Consider the following 16,885-nt stretch of genomic DNA (forward strand, 5'->3'; position numbering starts at 1 on the left):
CTGGTAAGTCATTAGCAAATTGTTGATTGTGTTTCACAAATCAAACAGCCATTGAAACGTTTTTTTTTCCTGTTATTTAATTAAGATATACATACCGAACTGCAAAAATCTGGTTTACAAAATTTCCATACTAACAAATTGACTTGAGATGTACAGAGTTGTGGGGATTAAGAAACATCTAATGTGTGTTTACACTACAAAATATGATGAAAACATAGCAAGGGTGAAAGGAAATGGGGTATAGTCAAGATGCTCTGATAAACAAAAAATATTAAGTGGTTTCAGAGTGTTTAGAATAGAAACTTGATTTCATCACTAAACTTTCTTGGTCATTTGCTGTCATTGAACAAATAGCACTAAGGTCTGTACTCAAAAATGTGTTGAAATTCTCCAGACTCTTATTTAAAATAGATACAAAACTGCATTTTGCATACACCCCACAGGTCACATGAAGTTTGTAATGAACAAAAATGGGTGTGGTGGAATGCAGGGGACAGTGGAGACAAGAAGGGCATAATGCACCTAGAAAAAGCTGGCGGGGAAAAGGTGAGAGGATGAAAAAAAAAAAAGGCTGTATAACAGACGATCTTGAAGCGGACAGGCTCCTACAGGGAAAGAGTGAGGGGTGAAGGGATCTTTCCAAAAGGTTATGTGCGGGCGCTTCGCTCCGTCTCTGCAAGACACTCCCTGACCAGTGCACGGGCGTGGATTATACCTGAACAAGTCAAACACAAGGTGCAAGGAGGTGTTAAATCAACAGTCTGACATTAATGACATTAAATAAGGAAAAAGAGTTAGAAGCAATTAATGCCCTCTGTGTGGTTCAACCTCCACTACAGAAATCTAATGCATATAAGAACAGCTAGTGCTGCTGAGGTAATAGGACTGCAGGTCTAATTAGTGTGCAGTCACTGAGGTTTCCAATGCATGTGATTCCATTTCAGTTACACAGGTTCATTATTTTTACACATCCTCATAATTATTCATGAAAAATGCAAATGCAAAGACCCTTATGACAGACCACAACTGAAGACTAAGTTCACCCAAATTCCATCCACTTTTCATCCTCATTGGGCTGACTACATAATGAATTGACAGGAATTAATTTTCAAGACAAAACCTGACAGTATCAGGGACCTCTGCTCCAAATTTTAAAAAAAACATGGTCATATTACCCACAACCAGACTTAGATCTTGGATGACAAAAAAAAGAAAATAGGGCACACTTACACAATTAAGTTAATTAAGTTATTGAACCATTGAATCAAATATTTCATGTTTTATGTTATACGGACTACAAAAGAACAAATGTTCTTTGTTTTTTTTACCTCCTATTCATCTGAACTCTGCCCTCATGTTTTGGTATGTGGGCAGTTATAGGTACTTGAATAGACATATCTATTTTTGTACACAAAGGAGGCATACATTGGCCTTAAAAGCAATTGATTACATATATTATAGAGTTTAAAGCAAACTATGGTGAGCGAAGCACAAACACACAGCAGGGACAACATCCACCTACACACCACACAAAAATCATGAACATTTGAAACACACCTCTCTTTAGCCTCTCCATAGCGCTCTTGCTGCCAGCGTATGTAGGCCTGATCTCACGGCTCATCTCTTCAATGACGGAGAGAAGCTCGCTGTAGGTGGACCCTTGAGACACTTTGACAGGCTGTGTGTGGATTTGGGGGAGAAAGAAAAGATCCATAAAGACATGCCACAGCTGGAATTTTACATCAAGTTAAGGCAAACTGCAGAGAAAAGAAAAAATAAATAAAAATCCAATTCCAACAACACTACTGCAACTACTTTATTGTCAGTTTATAGTTATCAATTTAACATAAATAACATTTGAGCGTAAAGACATTTGTTTGTCTGTTCATCCTTTCCCCTAAACATTTTTGACAGTTGATTAACTGCAGAAGAATTTCCCTTACACCTTGTTGTATATCTGAATGTTGTAAGGCTACCTCAACTCTGAACTGCACCTTTGTTTTATTCTTTCTATTGGATGCATAGGAAAAAAAAAAGTAAATAAAAATAAATATCATACTTAAAATCAACCTAAAAAGGCAAAAGAAAACAAATATTACACAATGAAGAAGCAACATAATTTTTTCCACAAGTGAAGGCATCAGCCACTCATGTTGTGCAAAACGTCATGTCACAACAAATAGCCTGACCTGTTAATTGTTTGTCATCATCCTCTATTATAGGACAAATGAAAAATAGTTGTAAAGACAGTGTTACAAACAACTCCCAGAACATGGGAGACCACCTGTACAGTGTGTAAAGTAATTTCGGTAAAAAAAAAGATTCACAATTAATAAGATGTCTTAAAATAATAGCTCTGGATGTTTTTGGCTCACCCTGGACTGAAAGGATTGTTATGCAAAAACACTGCCAAAGCGATCGTGCACAAGTACACGCTTGTGCAGTACAGTATGGATACTGCAGACATACCTGAACAAAGCCCATGGAGGGTGGGCCAAAGTCACTAAAAGCCGGCCTAAAGTTGGACGATGAGGGGAGAGATGGGGAGGGCACAGACGAGCCTGGACACAAGAGGAGAACAGATATAACACTCTATAGCTGGAACTTCCAAACTAACATGATACAATAAGGAGAAAGTCGCTTTTTGAAGATGTTATTAAGTTTCAGTGAGTCAAGACTGTTCAGAGTGCTTTATCACATCTATACCATTGTATTGTATTGTATTGTATTGTTGATAAGATTACTTGCACTGTCTTGGCTAGGCTACCATTGATTTATAACAGGAACCAGACTGTTGATCTGAATTACTTCTCATGACCATAGTGTGAAAATGTCTTAGATCCTTTACACAGAGAAATAGCAACTAGCTAAAGATAGATAGATAGATAGATAGAATTACTTTAATGATAATTTAAAGATTGCATGTCCAACATTTAAGCTGTCCGGTGTTTGCACCTGGGGGCGTGTGGTTGGAGCCAGACGGCGCAGGAGCAATGGGTTTGTAGCTCATGGCGATTTCAGCAGGCAGCTCCCCGTACGACGCGCCACTTCCTTCGGTCCCGTCAACCCGGTGCTTATACAGCTTTACTGATGGTTATGAGCTCCTAGGAGCTGATGGAAAGAAAATAGGCAGACACACAGAAAAAAGTGGATAAAATGTATACTCACAAAATAACAATGGGAGTTAAGGTTTGTTCAGGATATACACCAATCTTTAAGGAGGCTCAATGTCAACCTTGATACATTTCTCAGGTTCTGACTATTTAAGTGAAAGCCTCAAATCAATGTGGAAATTTCTCTGCCTTTCTTATATGCATGCATAAATCACAGTACAAGACTTCTGACCTGTCACTGTACAGCAGCAGGGGTGGGATTTTTGATTTAGTATTTTGTGGGCATTTTTGAGAAGACAGATAACAAGGGAGATGTCACAAGATGCAACTAAGGCCCCAAGCCAGACTCAAACCGGGGAATTGATGTTTGTTAATGGTCGGCATTAGAGCTCAACCAATGGATCAGTTGGCCAAAATTACCCACCAGTGTCGGTCTATCAGCCCGTCACAGATGTATTGGTATCTGCATATCTGTGCCAATATGAAAACTTTTCCTTTTCAAAGATTATAATAAAGAAAAAGAGGCTTGGGTTAATTTAAAATGACCAACTTTACTGTTGCAGTGCACAGCTTCAATTCTAGACAATTAAGTTTATTGTAAACCTAAACAGTACTGTCACAAGTGTTTGATAACCACATTTGAGGGATCACTGTAAAAAATGTCAATGTATCGTTCATATCGGAATTTTTCCCTAATATCGACATTGGCCACAAAAAATCGGGTGTCAGTCGGGCTCTTCTCTGCATCTGCAAATGGTTAATCAGAATTACATCCAATCCGAACACCAGTTAACAACATGGCATTATCAATGACTTCCAAGTTGTTAGCCTCAGTAAGACTCACAAGACCAAGTTGACATTAGATGTCCATTAGGAAATCACCAACTAAACAGCTACAAGGGTTTAAATTATTGCTTTTTTTCCATAAAACTCCCACTCCAACACATCTCTTACACACATTCATTTAGTCACTATGCAACACAGAGCATCATCATACCTTGTACTAAACTTACACCTTTGAATATGTTGTCATTATTCCCTATTTTTATTCTCCAATGTCCTTTTAAACGGTTTCCATCCTTTAAATACGTCTTGTAGGTTGTGTTTCCTGCTGTGTTCAACATTGTTTACGCATTGTATAAAACACTTTGAATTGTCTTTCATTGACAACAAGACAGAAATGAACTTCCACTGCCTTAATAAGATATTTTGCTGCCAATACATTGAGCAACAGGGTGGCACGGTACTGAGCAGTGTTAGACATTGTATTTAATGATATGTACCTGAATAATGTGAGGCGAGGCGGAGGTTGACCAGCGACAACTACTAACGTTTCCGTTCATCCTTCCAGCTAATAATGTCATTCAAAACTGGTGGGTGTTAAGAGGCTAACTGATACCAAGTTAGTCGTGAATGTTACTTGACAAGTGTCGTGTGGTCGAGTTTACAAAGACCTTTCAGAGGCCGGAAGTCTGAATGTGATCGCCCAAAGACAGCAGACCACAGCCAGCGGTGCCTAATGAGACAAAAGCTGACGTTAGCTTAGAGGAAGGTGCCAAGCTAACTACTACTTGGTAATGTTAGCTAGCTTAGATTAGCTAGCTCTTACCGGTTAGCATAACAACATAAGTAGAGGGCAGAAAAATACCCCTGATTCGGCACTGATATTCTACATACAGAGAGCGGGCGATAGAAAGGTTAGCTACACTTGTGACCACCGAGAAGCTCACAAAAAAGGAGCAGTAAAACATTTTTTTTACCTTTGTAAGGAGACTTAAAATCCTCTGTGGGAAACGAGACCTGGCTGAGCTTCAGCTGAGCGTGAGTCTGCGCAGTAGAGACGCGTAATGTACTACGGTGTTTTTTTACTTTTAAAGCCACATGATTGGACAATAGCGGAACCTATGACGCCCATATGTGTGGTAAATTTCACACACACGATTAAAAATGTACCAACATTCACCCTAACTTTAGAGGTTTTCAATTTGCATTAATTAATTATTATATTGTATGTTCCATTATATGTAATGCGTGACTGATACGTTAGTGTATTTACATACATGTACATAATTTTCAATAAAGGTAATGGAAAAAAATACAGCGCCAAACATTGACAGCGACATTAATTTAACCAGGACACGGCTGAGTTTGTATTATGTTTCTATTTATCATTATTTAAAAACTTTTTTTTTAATCTTTACAACCCCAAGTCGATTCCATATGCATTCATTATTTATTATAATGTGTTGTTTTCTGTTCCATTATATGTAATACATTTTTAAACAAATTTTATTGATTTTTTGTTTTTTTAAATACAGCACCAGACGTTGAATCGAAATGGATAAAACCAAGAAATGGCTGAGAAAATGTACATTTACTAGTGCAGTGCCCGTAAGAAAAGTGTATTCCTATAAAAAAAAAAGTGGGAGGTTAAGCAGCTTTTTCATGGATGGCCAAATGAGGCTGTGTTTGAAGGTGGGACGTCTGGGATGTTTAGGTTTGTTGTGAAATCCGATATTCCAGGGTATAATTGGCTGACTATTTTCAAATCAAATCAAATCAATTTTATTTATATAGCCCAAAATCACAATCACATTGCCTCAGTGGGCTTTACAATCTGTACAGTGAACAACATCCTCTGTCCTTAGACCCTCGATTCGAGTGAGGAAAAACTTCACATGTTGATGGAAAAAAAACCTTTTAACAGGGTAAAAAAAACAATGGAAGAAACCTCAGGAAGAGCCACAGAGGAGGGATCCCTCTTCCAGGACGGACAGACATGCAATAGATGTTGTGTGTACAGAAAAGAGCAACAATTCACAGTTTACAGGTACATCGACAGAAGATCTGATACAAGTTATGCAATGTTAGTGGAACCAGGAGACGACCGAGCAGGACGAGGCATCACCAAGTGGAGCCTGAGCCAGACGACCTCCTGTCCACCATGTTGACCTGGAAGAGGGCAGGCCACACAACATAATTAGTAATAGACAGAGAGAGGCATCAAGATTTACAGAAATAAAGATATGAGGAGATAGTGAAGCAGAGGAGAGCAATGATCCAGGAGAGCCCGGGGTGTGACGATCCAGATCAGTCAGTATTTCAAGGCAGCAGGAGCCCGGAAATGGTGGATGGTCCCAGGGGCCCGTGGTCCATCAGAAGGGAGCCTGAAAGAAAGAGGGGAGGAGGAGGAAGAGAAGTAGGAGAGAGAAGAGGAGGGGAGGAGAAAGCTATAGAGAGTGACACAGCTTGCAGCTTGTGGGAACAGAAAACAAAAACAAAGGTTAGAGAAATGCAGTATTTATCAGAATAAACAGATTGTTTTCTCGTCGGCAGCACAGTGTAACTCTAGTAGTATAGGAACTCATTGAGACTGACACCGACCCACTGAAGAAGCTTACAGTTGATATCAGGGCTAATTAAAGGCTAAATCGAAGAAGTGAGTTTTGAGTTTTTTGATTTTGCCATTATATTTCACCTTAAAAGCTATTTACTTGGTGTCATTATTTTCAGCACAACCTCACATGTGTGACTGTACAGTTCTTTTTTCATTTTGACATACTGTATTAACACAATGGACCTAAAATCACAAAAAAAACATAAAATCCGAGTAGAAAAAGTTAGATTTTTTTACTGTGAAAACCACAAATATGTTTAACATGTTTTTTTTTTTTACTTATAATGCAAATATAAATTGTTGTTTGCTAAATTTGTGCATACATTTAAAAAATGTACAAAGTTATATGTAACTATTTACATTAAAACGCAGGCAATGCTCAGGTCTGCCTGAGCTCCTTCCAGCTGAATGAGGAGCTGCACTGCCTGCTCCACATTCAGCTTCTCCTCATTATTCTGACTCATTAAACAAAAAACCGACTCCACTACACACTAAACACACTACACCAAACACTACATTACACACTAACTACACACTCCAAACACGCTAAATGTCACAAATCTCTCAACTCTCAATATCGCTGTCCGACCGTCGTTGCCTGTCAATCATCCGCCTAGGTCCCTCCCACAACTTCCTGTTCCTCAACAACCAAACTTGCTGCTTGGACACTTTCGTGACAAAAGCCCGTTTTTACCGACGACAGGAGAGTAATGGTAAACCGCTCCTCAAGCGTGCCTGTCAGGTCGCACTCGGGGATCGACACTTTTTGTCTGCCATGACGGCAACGCGCAGGTGGTGCAGCAGCTAACGTGAGTAGTTCAAAAACCTTCTTTTCCATAAACTCTGTGTACACAAACAATGTTCTCAGTGCTCTTGTTCATGAGTAGAGAACCTAGTGATGCTACACGAGCAAAGTTTCATGTTGTGTCGAGCCTTCTTAGTGTTCTAAAAATAGCGATTTTGATGCTAGCATGTCTTGCCCCATGCACTCCCGTTCAAAATTAACGTGCCCGAAACCGAAACTACGGTAAATCTTAAAAGTTCCTCTTTCGTCGTAATTATGCTTTCATACGACGGTTTGACTCATATTCAATCCCAAATAAAGCCTCGGTTGCTTTTTGGCGAGAGTTTTGCTTTAAGGTTATTTTGCAGAGATTATAATAATAATAATGAGAAGAAGAAGCACATTTCAAGTAAAGAATAAGAGAATGTAAAAGACATTTGATCCCTGCTACAGAACTTGTTTTGTTTCATGTACAATGTCGAGCTCTTTCCATGTGTTAGTTCTCTGCATCCGTGCACCGGATTATTCCCGTTCCAATTTTTTGAAAAAATCCTTTTACTTTCATAACATTTAAATTCTGTCCTGCTTTTACCGCAGCAACACATTATTATTATTATTATTAGCTGTAACTAAACAGGGTTGTGTAAACCTGATTTAGTTTTGCTGAGACCTTCAACATTCCCCTAAAAAGGCTGTTGTGTGGCTCAATCTTTAAGCGCGAATAGCTAAAAGCTTTGGCAGATGTGTCCCCCATTAAAAACTAGAAAACCTCCTACGCACACCTACAATATGTCACATTTCTTAGATTTCCCTTTGAAGCTTCACGATGAGAGCAAAGTGAAAAAAAAAAAAAAAAGAAAACAGGGTGAATTATCTAAATTTTCCGTATTACCTCAAAATAGAAGCAAGACACACAGTACACATGCTCAACCACTGGTTTGGGGACCACATTTTAAAGCTTCGTGTTTGCCATTACAGCCTTAGCCAACTTGCTTTTTTGTTTTGTTTTGCCAGAAGTGACCATATTTGGACGAGAGAGCGAAGCAGGATCCTACTGATACCTTAATTGGGAACCAGAAGACACACCATAATGCCGTGACCTAAATCACAACCTGCTTTATGGTCTATTTCAGCCTAAAGGGAGCCACAGTATCCAAAAGGAATATCATGCTGTATTGTGGAAGACTTTAAACTATTGATTGAGGCCACAAACTAATTTCAAAACTGTTTACTAAGGTAATAGATCAAATGAGAAGAATGGAAATTTTCTCATAAACCCTTATACAATCTTTCTTTTTTAAACCAATGGAGTCGGGCACTGCTCATCAGACAGAATGCAGGTTAGAGACAATCCACATTAGCTTCACTTCTCAGACTGTGAAGCTCTGCTAATATTTATACTGTTAATCATATATATAGATAATATAATATAATTTTGATTAATTCAATAGTTAGTAATTGATAAATATATTCATCTTTGCAGCTCTAAAAAAAACTATTTATTATTCTGGTGTCTGAAAGTATAATATTACTATTACATATACTCTCCTGACTTTATGCCAATATAAGCTTGGTAAAAAGAACAAAATGCTAAGCAGAAATAACATTTTGAAAAAGGTTAAATGAGCTGGAATATCTTTGCCTATTAATCAAAACGATGGAAGCACAAAAAAGAGTGGTCTTAAGGACCAAGATGGGCAAAGATTGGTCCTTTAGTTTGGCGTACCTGTCAGAGGATGGAAAAGAAGGACCATCGCAGGGATTATGAGCAAATTGCAGAGTTAATGGTTCTTCTTGTGTCAGAAAGGAGAGAAACGGATTGAAAGAATTTTCACACCAATTACATGAGTTACATTATGCTGAAGAAGTGCAACCGTGTTCCCTGAAAATTGCACTTACATAGCACATAATTGTTTCCATTTACATTAAGTAGTGCCTGGGTTTTTCTTCAAAGGTTTTTTCCTTTAAGTAAGTGTTACATCTATCTACTGCATGAATAGGATACAGTTAACAAACACACTTCCCAGATGTACAAGATATATAATGAAAACAAATCATTGATTTGTGAGATGAATGTCTTGAAGTTGAATATTCATGATAATACCTTATGAAATCAAGGGTTTTACTCATGCACTGACAGATCAGGGATTTTTGTCTAAACAGTGAAAGCCTTGTCACAGTGTCATGATGCTGTTTATGGTTCACAGGGACGTCTTGTCACCATTATTTTGGAGTTAATGAGGCTGCCAGGACTGAGAGTTATATTTGGATAGCTGAAATGTCCAGGAGAATTACAGTTACTACCACCACCAACTGGGCCTTTGTCTGAGCGCCCCCGTGGTTATTCGTCAGAGTAGATTTCAGCATTGTGGACAGTGTGCAGAGAGGAAAAATGATCAGGGCAATGGTAGCAGAGGAAAATGTTTTCCACATTGTTTCCACAATATGAACCATAGAAAAAATCTTATTACATAGAAATGACTACAAAAAAGCAGGACTGTGTCTTACATTATGAAAAAAGGAAATTCTTTTCCATTTATTAATCATACCTTAAGGTCCAGCGTGTAGGGTTTTGCCAAATATGGCAGAAATTAACTATACTATTGAGAATTCATTACTGTATAATCAGCTGAAACTAAGAATAAGAGATTACTTTTAAAGTTTTCGGATTAAAACGTGGATTTGAAACGTGATCTGCGGTGACCTCTAATGTGGGATATTTATGTTTCTGTTATGTTGACTGACGACTGGAGCTTGAGGTGAAATCTACTTAAGTCAAAGAACATTTGCACTATTAGCAAAATGTATATTTAACATAGAAGTAGTTTTCCAGTTGTAAATTTTGCCCTGTGACTGATATATTATGACACTATTAGATTGTTGACATTGACCATCAATGTGTAAACAGCATTTTATTGCTGTAGCTGTTCAAGGTGGAGCTAGTTATAATTCTTTATTTAACTCCAGTTGTTGTTCCATTTCTGTAATCTCTGTCCTTCCATCACAGACTACCAAGTCTTTTTTCCTTGCGTAAACGCTTGATATAATGGATACACTCTCCTGCATTCTGTCAAATCAAACACTGTATGTACTGTATGGCGGGGCCAGGTTCACAGACCATTGCATTGTTATGCCCTTAGCTCAATCAGGAGCACAACAAAGAAGGGAGGTCCACACAGTAACTGCTTAAGCAAATCAAACTCATTTATTAAAGAGAACTTAACAGAAACCAACTAAAGGCTAAGATTTGTGTTTAGAGCTTAAGATGATTTGGCAATAAATGTCAGACAATAATATGGTAAAGATATTACAATTATGTAACATTACAAAACACACATGTGTTATTTCATGGAAGCGTTGCCTCTGATTTGACACGGGCAAATACCTTAGATTAGTCTGTATGAGTGTAAAAGGCCTATATGAACCCTTTTTTGGCTGAATATGCAGGCAGAGTGTAAAACTGAGTGTAAAACTGTATTTTCATGACCAGAGAGCCACTTATTCACAGCAGGGCTGGCCTTCAGAAATATGAAAACCTTGTGGTGCTTTGACGTCGTCTTTCGCTGTGCTCAGATGCTGATCAGCAGGGAATGATGTTCATTAAATAGACAAAAACATTTCAGCTGGCTTTGATAGAAGTGGTAACTGTGACTCATCAATGAGGCAATCTGAAGCTTATATCAGCAGGTAAATTGTTAATTTAGACCGACTCACATTTCTATCTATCAATACAAACTCAAGTCAAGTTTGTAAAGTCAAAATTGTTCTAAAAAGGCCCAAATCATGAATTGCAGTTTACCTCAGGGGGCTCAACAATCTGTACTAATCACACCTTCTTGAGTATATACATGAGGGTTAGTGTGAGAGGTATTGCACATCTAGAGGTCATAGATATAATTATGCATTATATTTAGCATTTATGATAAAATCTATGCTCATGATGTAAAATGTGGTCAGGCATTTCGCCAACTGTACAGTCAGTATAGTCTATCTGATCTCTACTTCCTCCTTCATCTGATCACACCAGCACCTTATACAAAGTGCCTCCAAGGAGACAAAATCACATTTTTCAAGAGAAGTGCTTGAGATTCAGTGAGTACTGCCACAATGAACTGACACCGTCTACTTAAAAAAACAAACACCTTGTCAAGTCATGATTAGTGTGCTTAGTTGACTTTTCCTCTCATTGGTTTGTGAGAGGAGAGTTTTCAAACAGTATCTTTTGGTTAGGCTAAATAAAAAACTTTAAGGCTGAAGACGAACCCTTTTGTTTGGTTGAATGCATGTCTGGCTAACAGTGACACCTTAATTGAAGAGCAGCACACATCACTTTCCTGAGCTTTCCCAGGGGAGCGTCTCTCAGACAGCTCTCAAGATATCAAAAACATAAAAGCCCATTTCACTCATTGTCTTGAGTGAAAGTTTGTTGTCAGATCTTGGGCAACATATAGGCTCCCATTTTCATATGTGAAGCCACAGCTCTGTGCACGCTCGCAACTGCGTCTCACAGGGATCACCACGACCAGAAGTGTTTACTTAAGCTTCAAGTCTATTGTTCGATAATACCGTGTAAACATGATGTTGATGCCCAACAGAGCGTGCTGCTCTCTGATCTCTCTGAGTACCGCAACCGCCCATGCTTTGCTTGTTTTTTAAACCAAAATGCAATTATTTCGTTTCTTGACCCAGGCTGTACTTTTATGCAGCTTCAGAGACTTTTTGTAATCGCCTCTTCTAAAATGAATCAGCCGTTCCTACATCCAGAGGGTTTTAGTCAACAATTAACTGCAGTTCAGTCTGTGCCTCATTTGCATTGTGCCATTTCACTTTCATACTGAAAATGCTGCACTTAAGACATATGGTTGCAGATCAACAGGTAATCTTGCTAATTTTACTCTTGAGAGCTCTGTGGGTGTGGGTATTCATTTTTCGTAATAAGGTAACCTCAAGAAGCAGCAAATTATAGTTGTTTATCTCACGCCATGAGGGTTTTATCCATGAAATAATAAAACGGGTTCTCAAAACCTGCTGCTGCTCCTGCCAGACCGCAGTCACAATCAACCACTGAAGCAGGGATTTTCTTGTCGAGGTCAGGTAAGTGCTCATGCCAACTTGTATCTACAAATGCAAGATAGGAAAGGTTAGTTTTCATTCGTTACTTATACTGATATGTCAGGATAACACATTTGTTTTGTCTTAATAATAGATCTTGACCTCCCCAGGAAACAAATAATTTTCTTCCACGGGATAATGATATGATTAACTAAAACTCGTTAGATAATTACTTTATTGTGTTGAGATAATGAAAAATAAAACACATGTGGTCCTAAAGGTCCAAGTAGCTTTGACTATTGTTGATTCTAGTGGCCTTTGTGGACAAAAGATGATGACTTTAAGTTCTGTACCAGCAGACTCCAGAGGAGCATTTTGGGGAGATATTGCATCATTTAAACATTCATATGCAAAATGCACTCAATTGTAAACTGAACATAAAAGTAGATGATATCGTATCATATCCTGCACTATCATACTGTATCGCACTGTATTGTACTGTCTCATATTCTGTCCTATCATATCTTATCTTAAGTTGTGATGTGGAGTCTTCTTGGCTCTCCTGTTTGCTTGCCTTTTGAAGAGAGGCAATGGTCTCAGGCTAAGAAAAGAGAAAAGGGAGAATGAAGAGAAAAGCGTGAATTGAAAGTCGGAAAGGGAGGGATATGAATCTGTAGAAATGAGAACAATATATGAAAAACACATCATCAATATGAGAAGGAATGTGTTGCGTTTGAGTGGGATACATGTACAGCCCCAGTAACAGCTTTATTGAGGTGATAGACTCAGTTTGACATTTTCTTGGGGCAAGGATTCTCTGAAATGGATTGTCGTTAGTTTGAATGACAAGACGCTGTAAAAGGCAAAGAAACTGGACGATGAGTGTTTAATGGAAAGAAAATTGTCTGACCTTTCACAGAACTCGTTTTAAATGGTTGAAGTCCCACAAAGCATTCAGTGTAATCATAAAACTCACTTTGAACTCTATGAATACACTTTAGGCTGAGTAATTGATTTTGATGTTTTTTTTTATCAGACTTGGACAGATAAACACCATTTACGCTTTTTATTTCAGGATGTAGATTGATAGTGACGGCAGAGTCATCAGGGTATGAGTGTGTTCTACTGACAGACACAAAATGGTGTGGGGTGTTGCCAGCTGTTACAGGAGAATCATCACTGTCCAGAGATTTGTGTTGAGGGTTATAACACACATTAATTTTCCATCCGTGGAAATATGAAAAAAAATAAACAAAAAACCCAATATTTTCAAGAGAAACTATTTATTTTTCCCATGAGATTTTTCTTTTTTCAGCACAAATTATTTTTCCGGTGTGGAACCAGCAAAATATTTTATTTTATTTTTTTTGGTTAGTGGAAACAAGTTCACCAAATTAAACACTCTCTGCACTCTTAACAGATGGTTCTATTATGTGTTAGCAGGTTATGTAACATGACTGTCTTGTCTTTCTTTCGGTGAGGGATGTCTCATACTCGGCGCTAATCTGCCATTGGTGTCACATTGCTAGCCTGTCTTCTTCCTGCTGTCTTTTTAAAAATGATTCTCTCTCTCTGCCTGTAGTGGAAATTCTCCTTTGTGAGGTAGAGAGTTGCTAAGTCTCTGAAGAACTTCAGACTTCAGCGTATGAACCAGATCTCATTTAATAACACACAGTGTGGAGAAGAAGGCAACAGCGTTCTCTCTCGAATTCTGAATTGTTACCCATTAAGTACGGAACAGAGAGGAGGTTACCTTCATTTACAACAGTCATAAAACATCTTCTTTACAGAATAATGACTCTTTGATATTTGGGTGTATCCTGTCTTCCCAGGACAGTGACCCTTTGATGTAACAGATGGGACAGTAAATGTCATCTTATCTAAGCTTGTGTATTTTCCCATGTGGGGTATGTGCCCCCTCCTGTGGCTCTTGTGACACCTCAAGCAACGTGACAATCTCTCTCCCTCCTCCTGTCATTACAGCACATTTGATAACAAAATGGGAAGACTATGTAATTTTCTCACACTGCCTTCAGTTCATTCATGCTGCTGTTTTGTATTCCATCCTCCACCTCCACATTACTGCCCAGGTTTTGCTAATTCACCAGCTTCATCATTTACTCTGCTCACCTGTCTCGGAAGCAGTCACCAGCCACCACCACCACCAGGGTCTGGACTCCTTGGGGGGTTTATCTTGTAGCTGCTCCGAGCAAACGCCCGTTGATCACAAATCTCACTTTTGGGTCAAAGTGCCAATGACCTGTATTATCAAATATCATCTGCTGTTATAAACATGATCTTTACTGCAATCACTGGTTGATGGATATATATGGAGCCAGAATGGTGACTTTAAAATTTGGCATCCAAAAAAAAAATTGGCATTGAAAACAAAACCAGTACTGAAAAAAGAAACATTGTCATTGAAACATTTGTGTTGAAAACAGTTGTATTGGGATTGAAACAAGTATTGGCACTGAAAAAAGAAACTAATGCAAATAATTCAAATCCGAAAATCTTATCATTTTATTTTATTGGGATTTTTTTGTATTTTTCAATGACAATCTTCAGATTTTTTGTCACTTTTTTTTCAGTGACAGATTTTTTTACAATGTCAGTTTTTTTTCAGTGTCACTGATTTTCAGTTTCAACTTTCTGTCACTGTTTTGGCGTCGAGAGGGAGGGGCCTGAGGGGAGGGGCAAGTAGAGTGTGGTTTGCATATTATTTGAGAAGGCAATGGCAGCAGCCTGTGGGAAGGTGGGGCTGGACGGTCCAGCCTTAATACACCATTTTAGGGCCCGTGTGCCGGCCGTCTCTGGGCAACACAGAGTCCAACTACCTCGCGGACTTTTCTTCAAGCTCTCTCCTGATGTGTCCAAGTCTCTGTGTATCTGGTTCTGTCCCGGAGCTCCCGAGTTCCGGTCTCTATATGCATATGGAGTGTGGTAGTAGTACCCGGCGCCGAGCACGGAGCATTAGCCACAGTTAGCACAACAGTAGAACAGCCTGTTGCTCCAAGCTGGGGCTGCAACGCCGACAGCAGCGCTCTGGTCTGCTCTCCGAGCTCTGTGCCACCGCACCGCTACCGGAGACCGGAGCTCCCCTATAAACTCAGTTCATATGAATAATATCACTATTCCTACAATTACTCCTTTGAGTTTTACCTCGTAAATTTTCAGTTTGTGACAAAAGGTACCTCACAATCTGTCCTCTGTCCTCTGGATCCAAACAACATGGACACACAGTTTTGGAAAAAAGGATCCATGAAAGAGAATATAAAGCGGCATGAAAAAAATCAATACATACATTTGAAGGAGAGAAGGAGAGACTCTGAAGTGAGCTAAGAAGTAGACCTTTTTTGACCATTGAAAAGAAGAATTCATAACATCGCTTTTTGTAAAAAATGTTCTTTTGATATTGAAGTTGAACAAACCTTTTCTTTCTTTTTAGTTTTTTCAAATCATGCTGGTGTTCAGAGCTGAAGGGGTCAAAGGAACACAGTGTGTCTTTGTGTGTGTGATGTGTTGTCAATTCCATCAATAAGCTGTACTTTCAGAAAAAAAAAAAACCTGTGATTTTAGATCAGGGGTGACGATGCTCGCCAAGCAACCGTAGAGTCATGGACCTCAGAGGTTAACACAGCGCAGCTACCCAATCACACAGATGACACATGGTGTATGACACTGTAGGCTACATGTAGCAGGGGGTGAATACAAAACCACTACGATCAGTCAACCTCGTGAAAAAGAAAACTGACTGAAGAAGCATGAATATCAAAATAACACTTCTCCTAAAAGCCACAACATTAGAAAGGATGGCATGATGTTCGGCTCTGCGACTCAGGAAGAATGACGTCAATATGTTCTCATGCCTCTGTAACAGCACATGAAAACACATGTTGTCACATTCTGTCAGTACTGTATATGTCTAGCACGGTAATTGAAAGAAAGACTATATATCTCTGACAAGCTCTGCTGACCTTGACAGAAGGTGCGATTAGTGTTGCACTGTTGGTTGAATTAGTTTTTTCCATTACTGCATCTGGAAGGTTTCTATTAGGGTTAATGATTTACATGAGCAGCAGGTCAGTAATGTACAGCTTCTTTGATTGCTGATGTGAAATTTTGAGCCCCTCTCTATTTCAAGACATTCCCCTCTGACTTCTGTGTCAAGGTATCTACCCACCGATGTTTTGTTCATCATTTCATGAGCGCTGCGTGTTTGCAGGCAATTTCCACCACATTTTTCGCACCATATTGACATCTCCAGAAAATGTGTCATATCACTGCATGATTGTGACCTAACTTTCACATCTGGAGGTGGAGCTGATGGTGGTGGAGTTACATGCGAGCCAGTGATCGCAGTTTAATATTGCGTCTTTAACATTCTGTATATTGTGAATAGACGCCAGGATACAATCCAATCACCAGAATAAATGTTAGCTAAGTACTTTACTGCAAAACCACAAAAAAAGTTCAAATCAATGTTTCTTCAAGTTGCAAATTTATGTCTGTTTAGGTTGCATTCTCTTTTTCTCTCCA

At 38.8% G+C, this 16,885-nt stretch overlaps 1 protein-coding gene across 1 annotated transcript; it reads right to left on the minus strand.

Moving 5' to 3' along the window:
* Positions 1-59: 59 nt before the first annotated feature.
* Positions 60-4,977, minus strand: cdk2ap2 (cyclin dependent kinase 2 associated protein 2). Its single transcript, XM_030418335.1, has 5 exons — positions 4,874-4,977; positions 2,956-3,111; positions 2,470-2,561; positions 1,558-1,678; positions 60-715 (listed from the first exon to the last, which is right to left on the minus strand). The coding sequence occupies exons 2-5, from the start codon at positions 3,008-3,010 to the stop codon at positions 648-650; spliced, it is 336 nt and encodes a 111-aa protein (XP_030274195.1). The 5' UTR covers positions 3,011-3,111; positions 4,874-4,977; the 3' UTR covers positions 60-647.
* Positions 4,978-16,885: the final 11,908 nt, after the last annotated feature.

Source organism: Sparus aurata, chromosome 1 (genome assembly GCF_900880675.1).
Source record: "Sparus aurata chromosome 1, fSpaAur1.1, whole genome shotgun sequence".
NCBI classification, from domain to species: Eukaryota; Metazoa; Chordata; class Actinopteri; order Spariformes; family Sparidae; genus Sparus; species Sparus aurata.

Coding starts and splice junctions, on each gene's coding strand:
- cdk2ap2 (XM_030418335.1), bottom strand. CDS start 3,010: ATGAGCTACAAACCCATTGCTCCTGCGCCGTCTGGCTCCAACCACACG. Junction 1,679..2,469: donor CCTCCATGGGCTTTGTTCAG/GTATGTCTGCAG, acceptor ATCCACACACAG/CCTGTCAAAGTGTCTCAAGG. Junction 716..1,557: donor TATGGAGAGGCTAAAGAGAG/GTGTGTTTCAAA, acceptor TGACTTGTTCAG/GTATAATCCACGCCCGTGCA.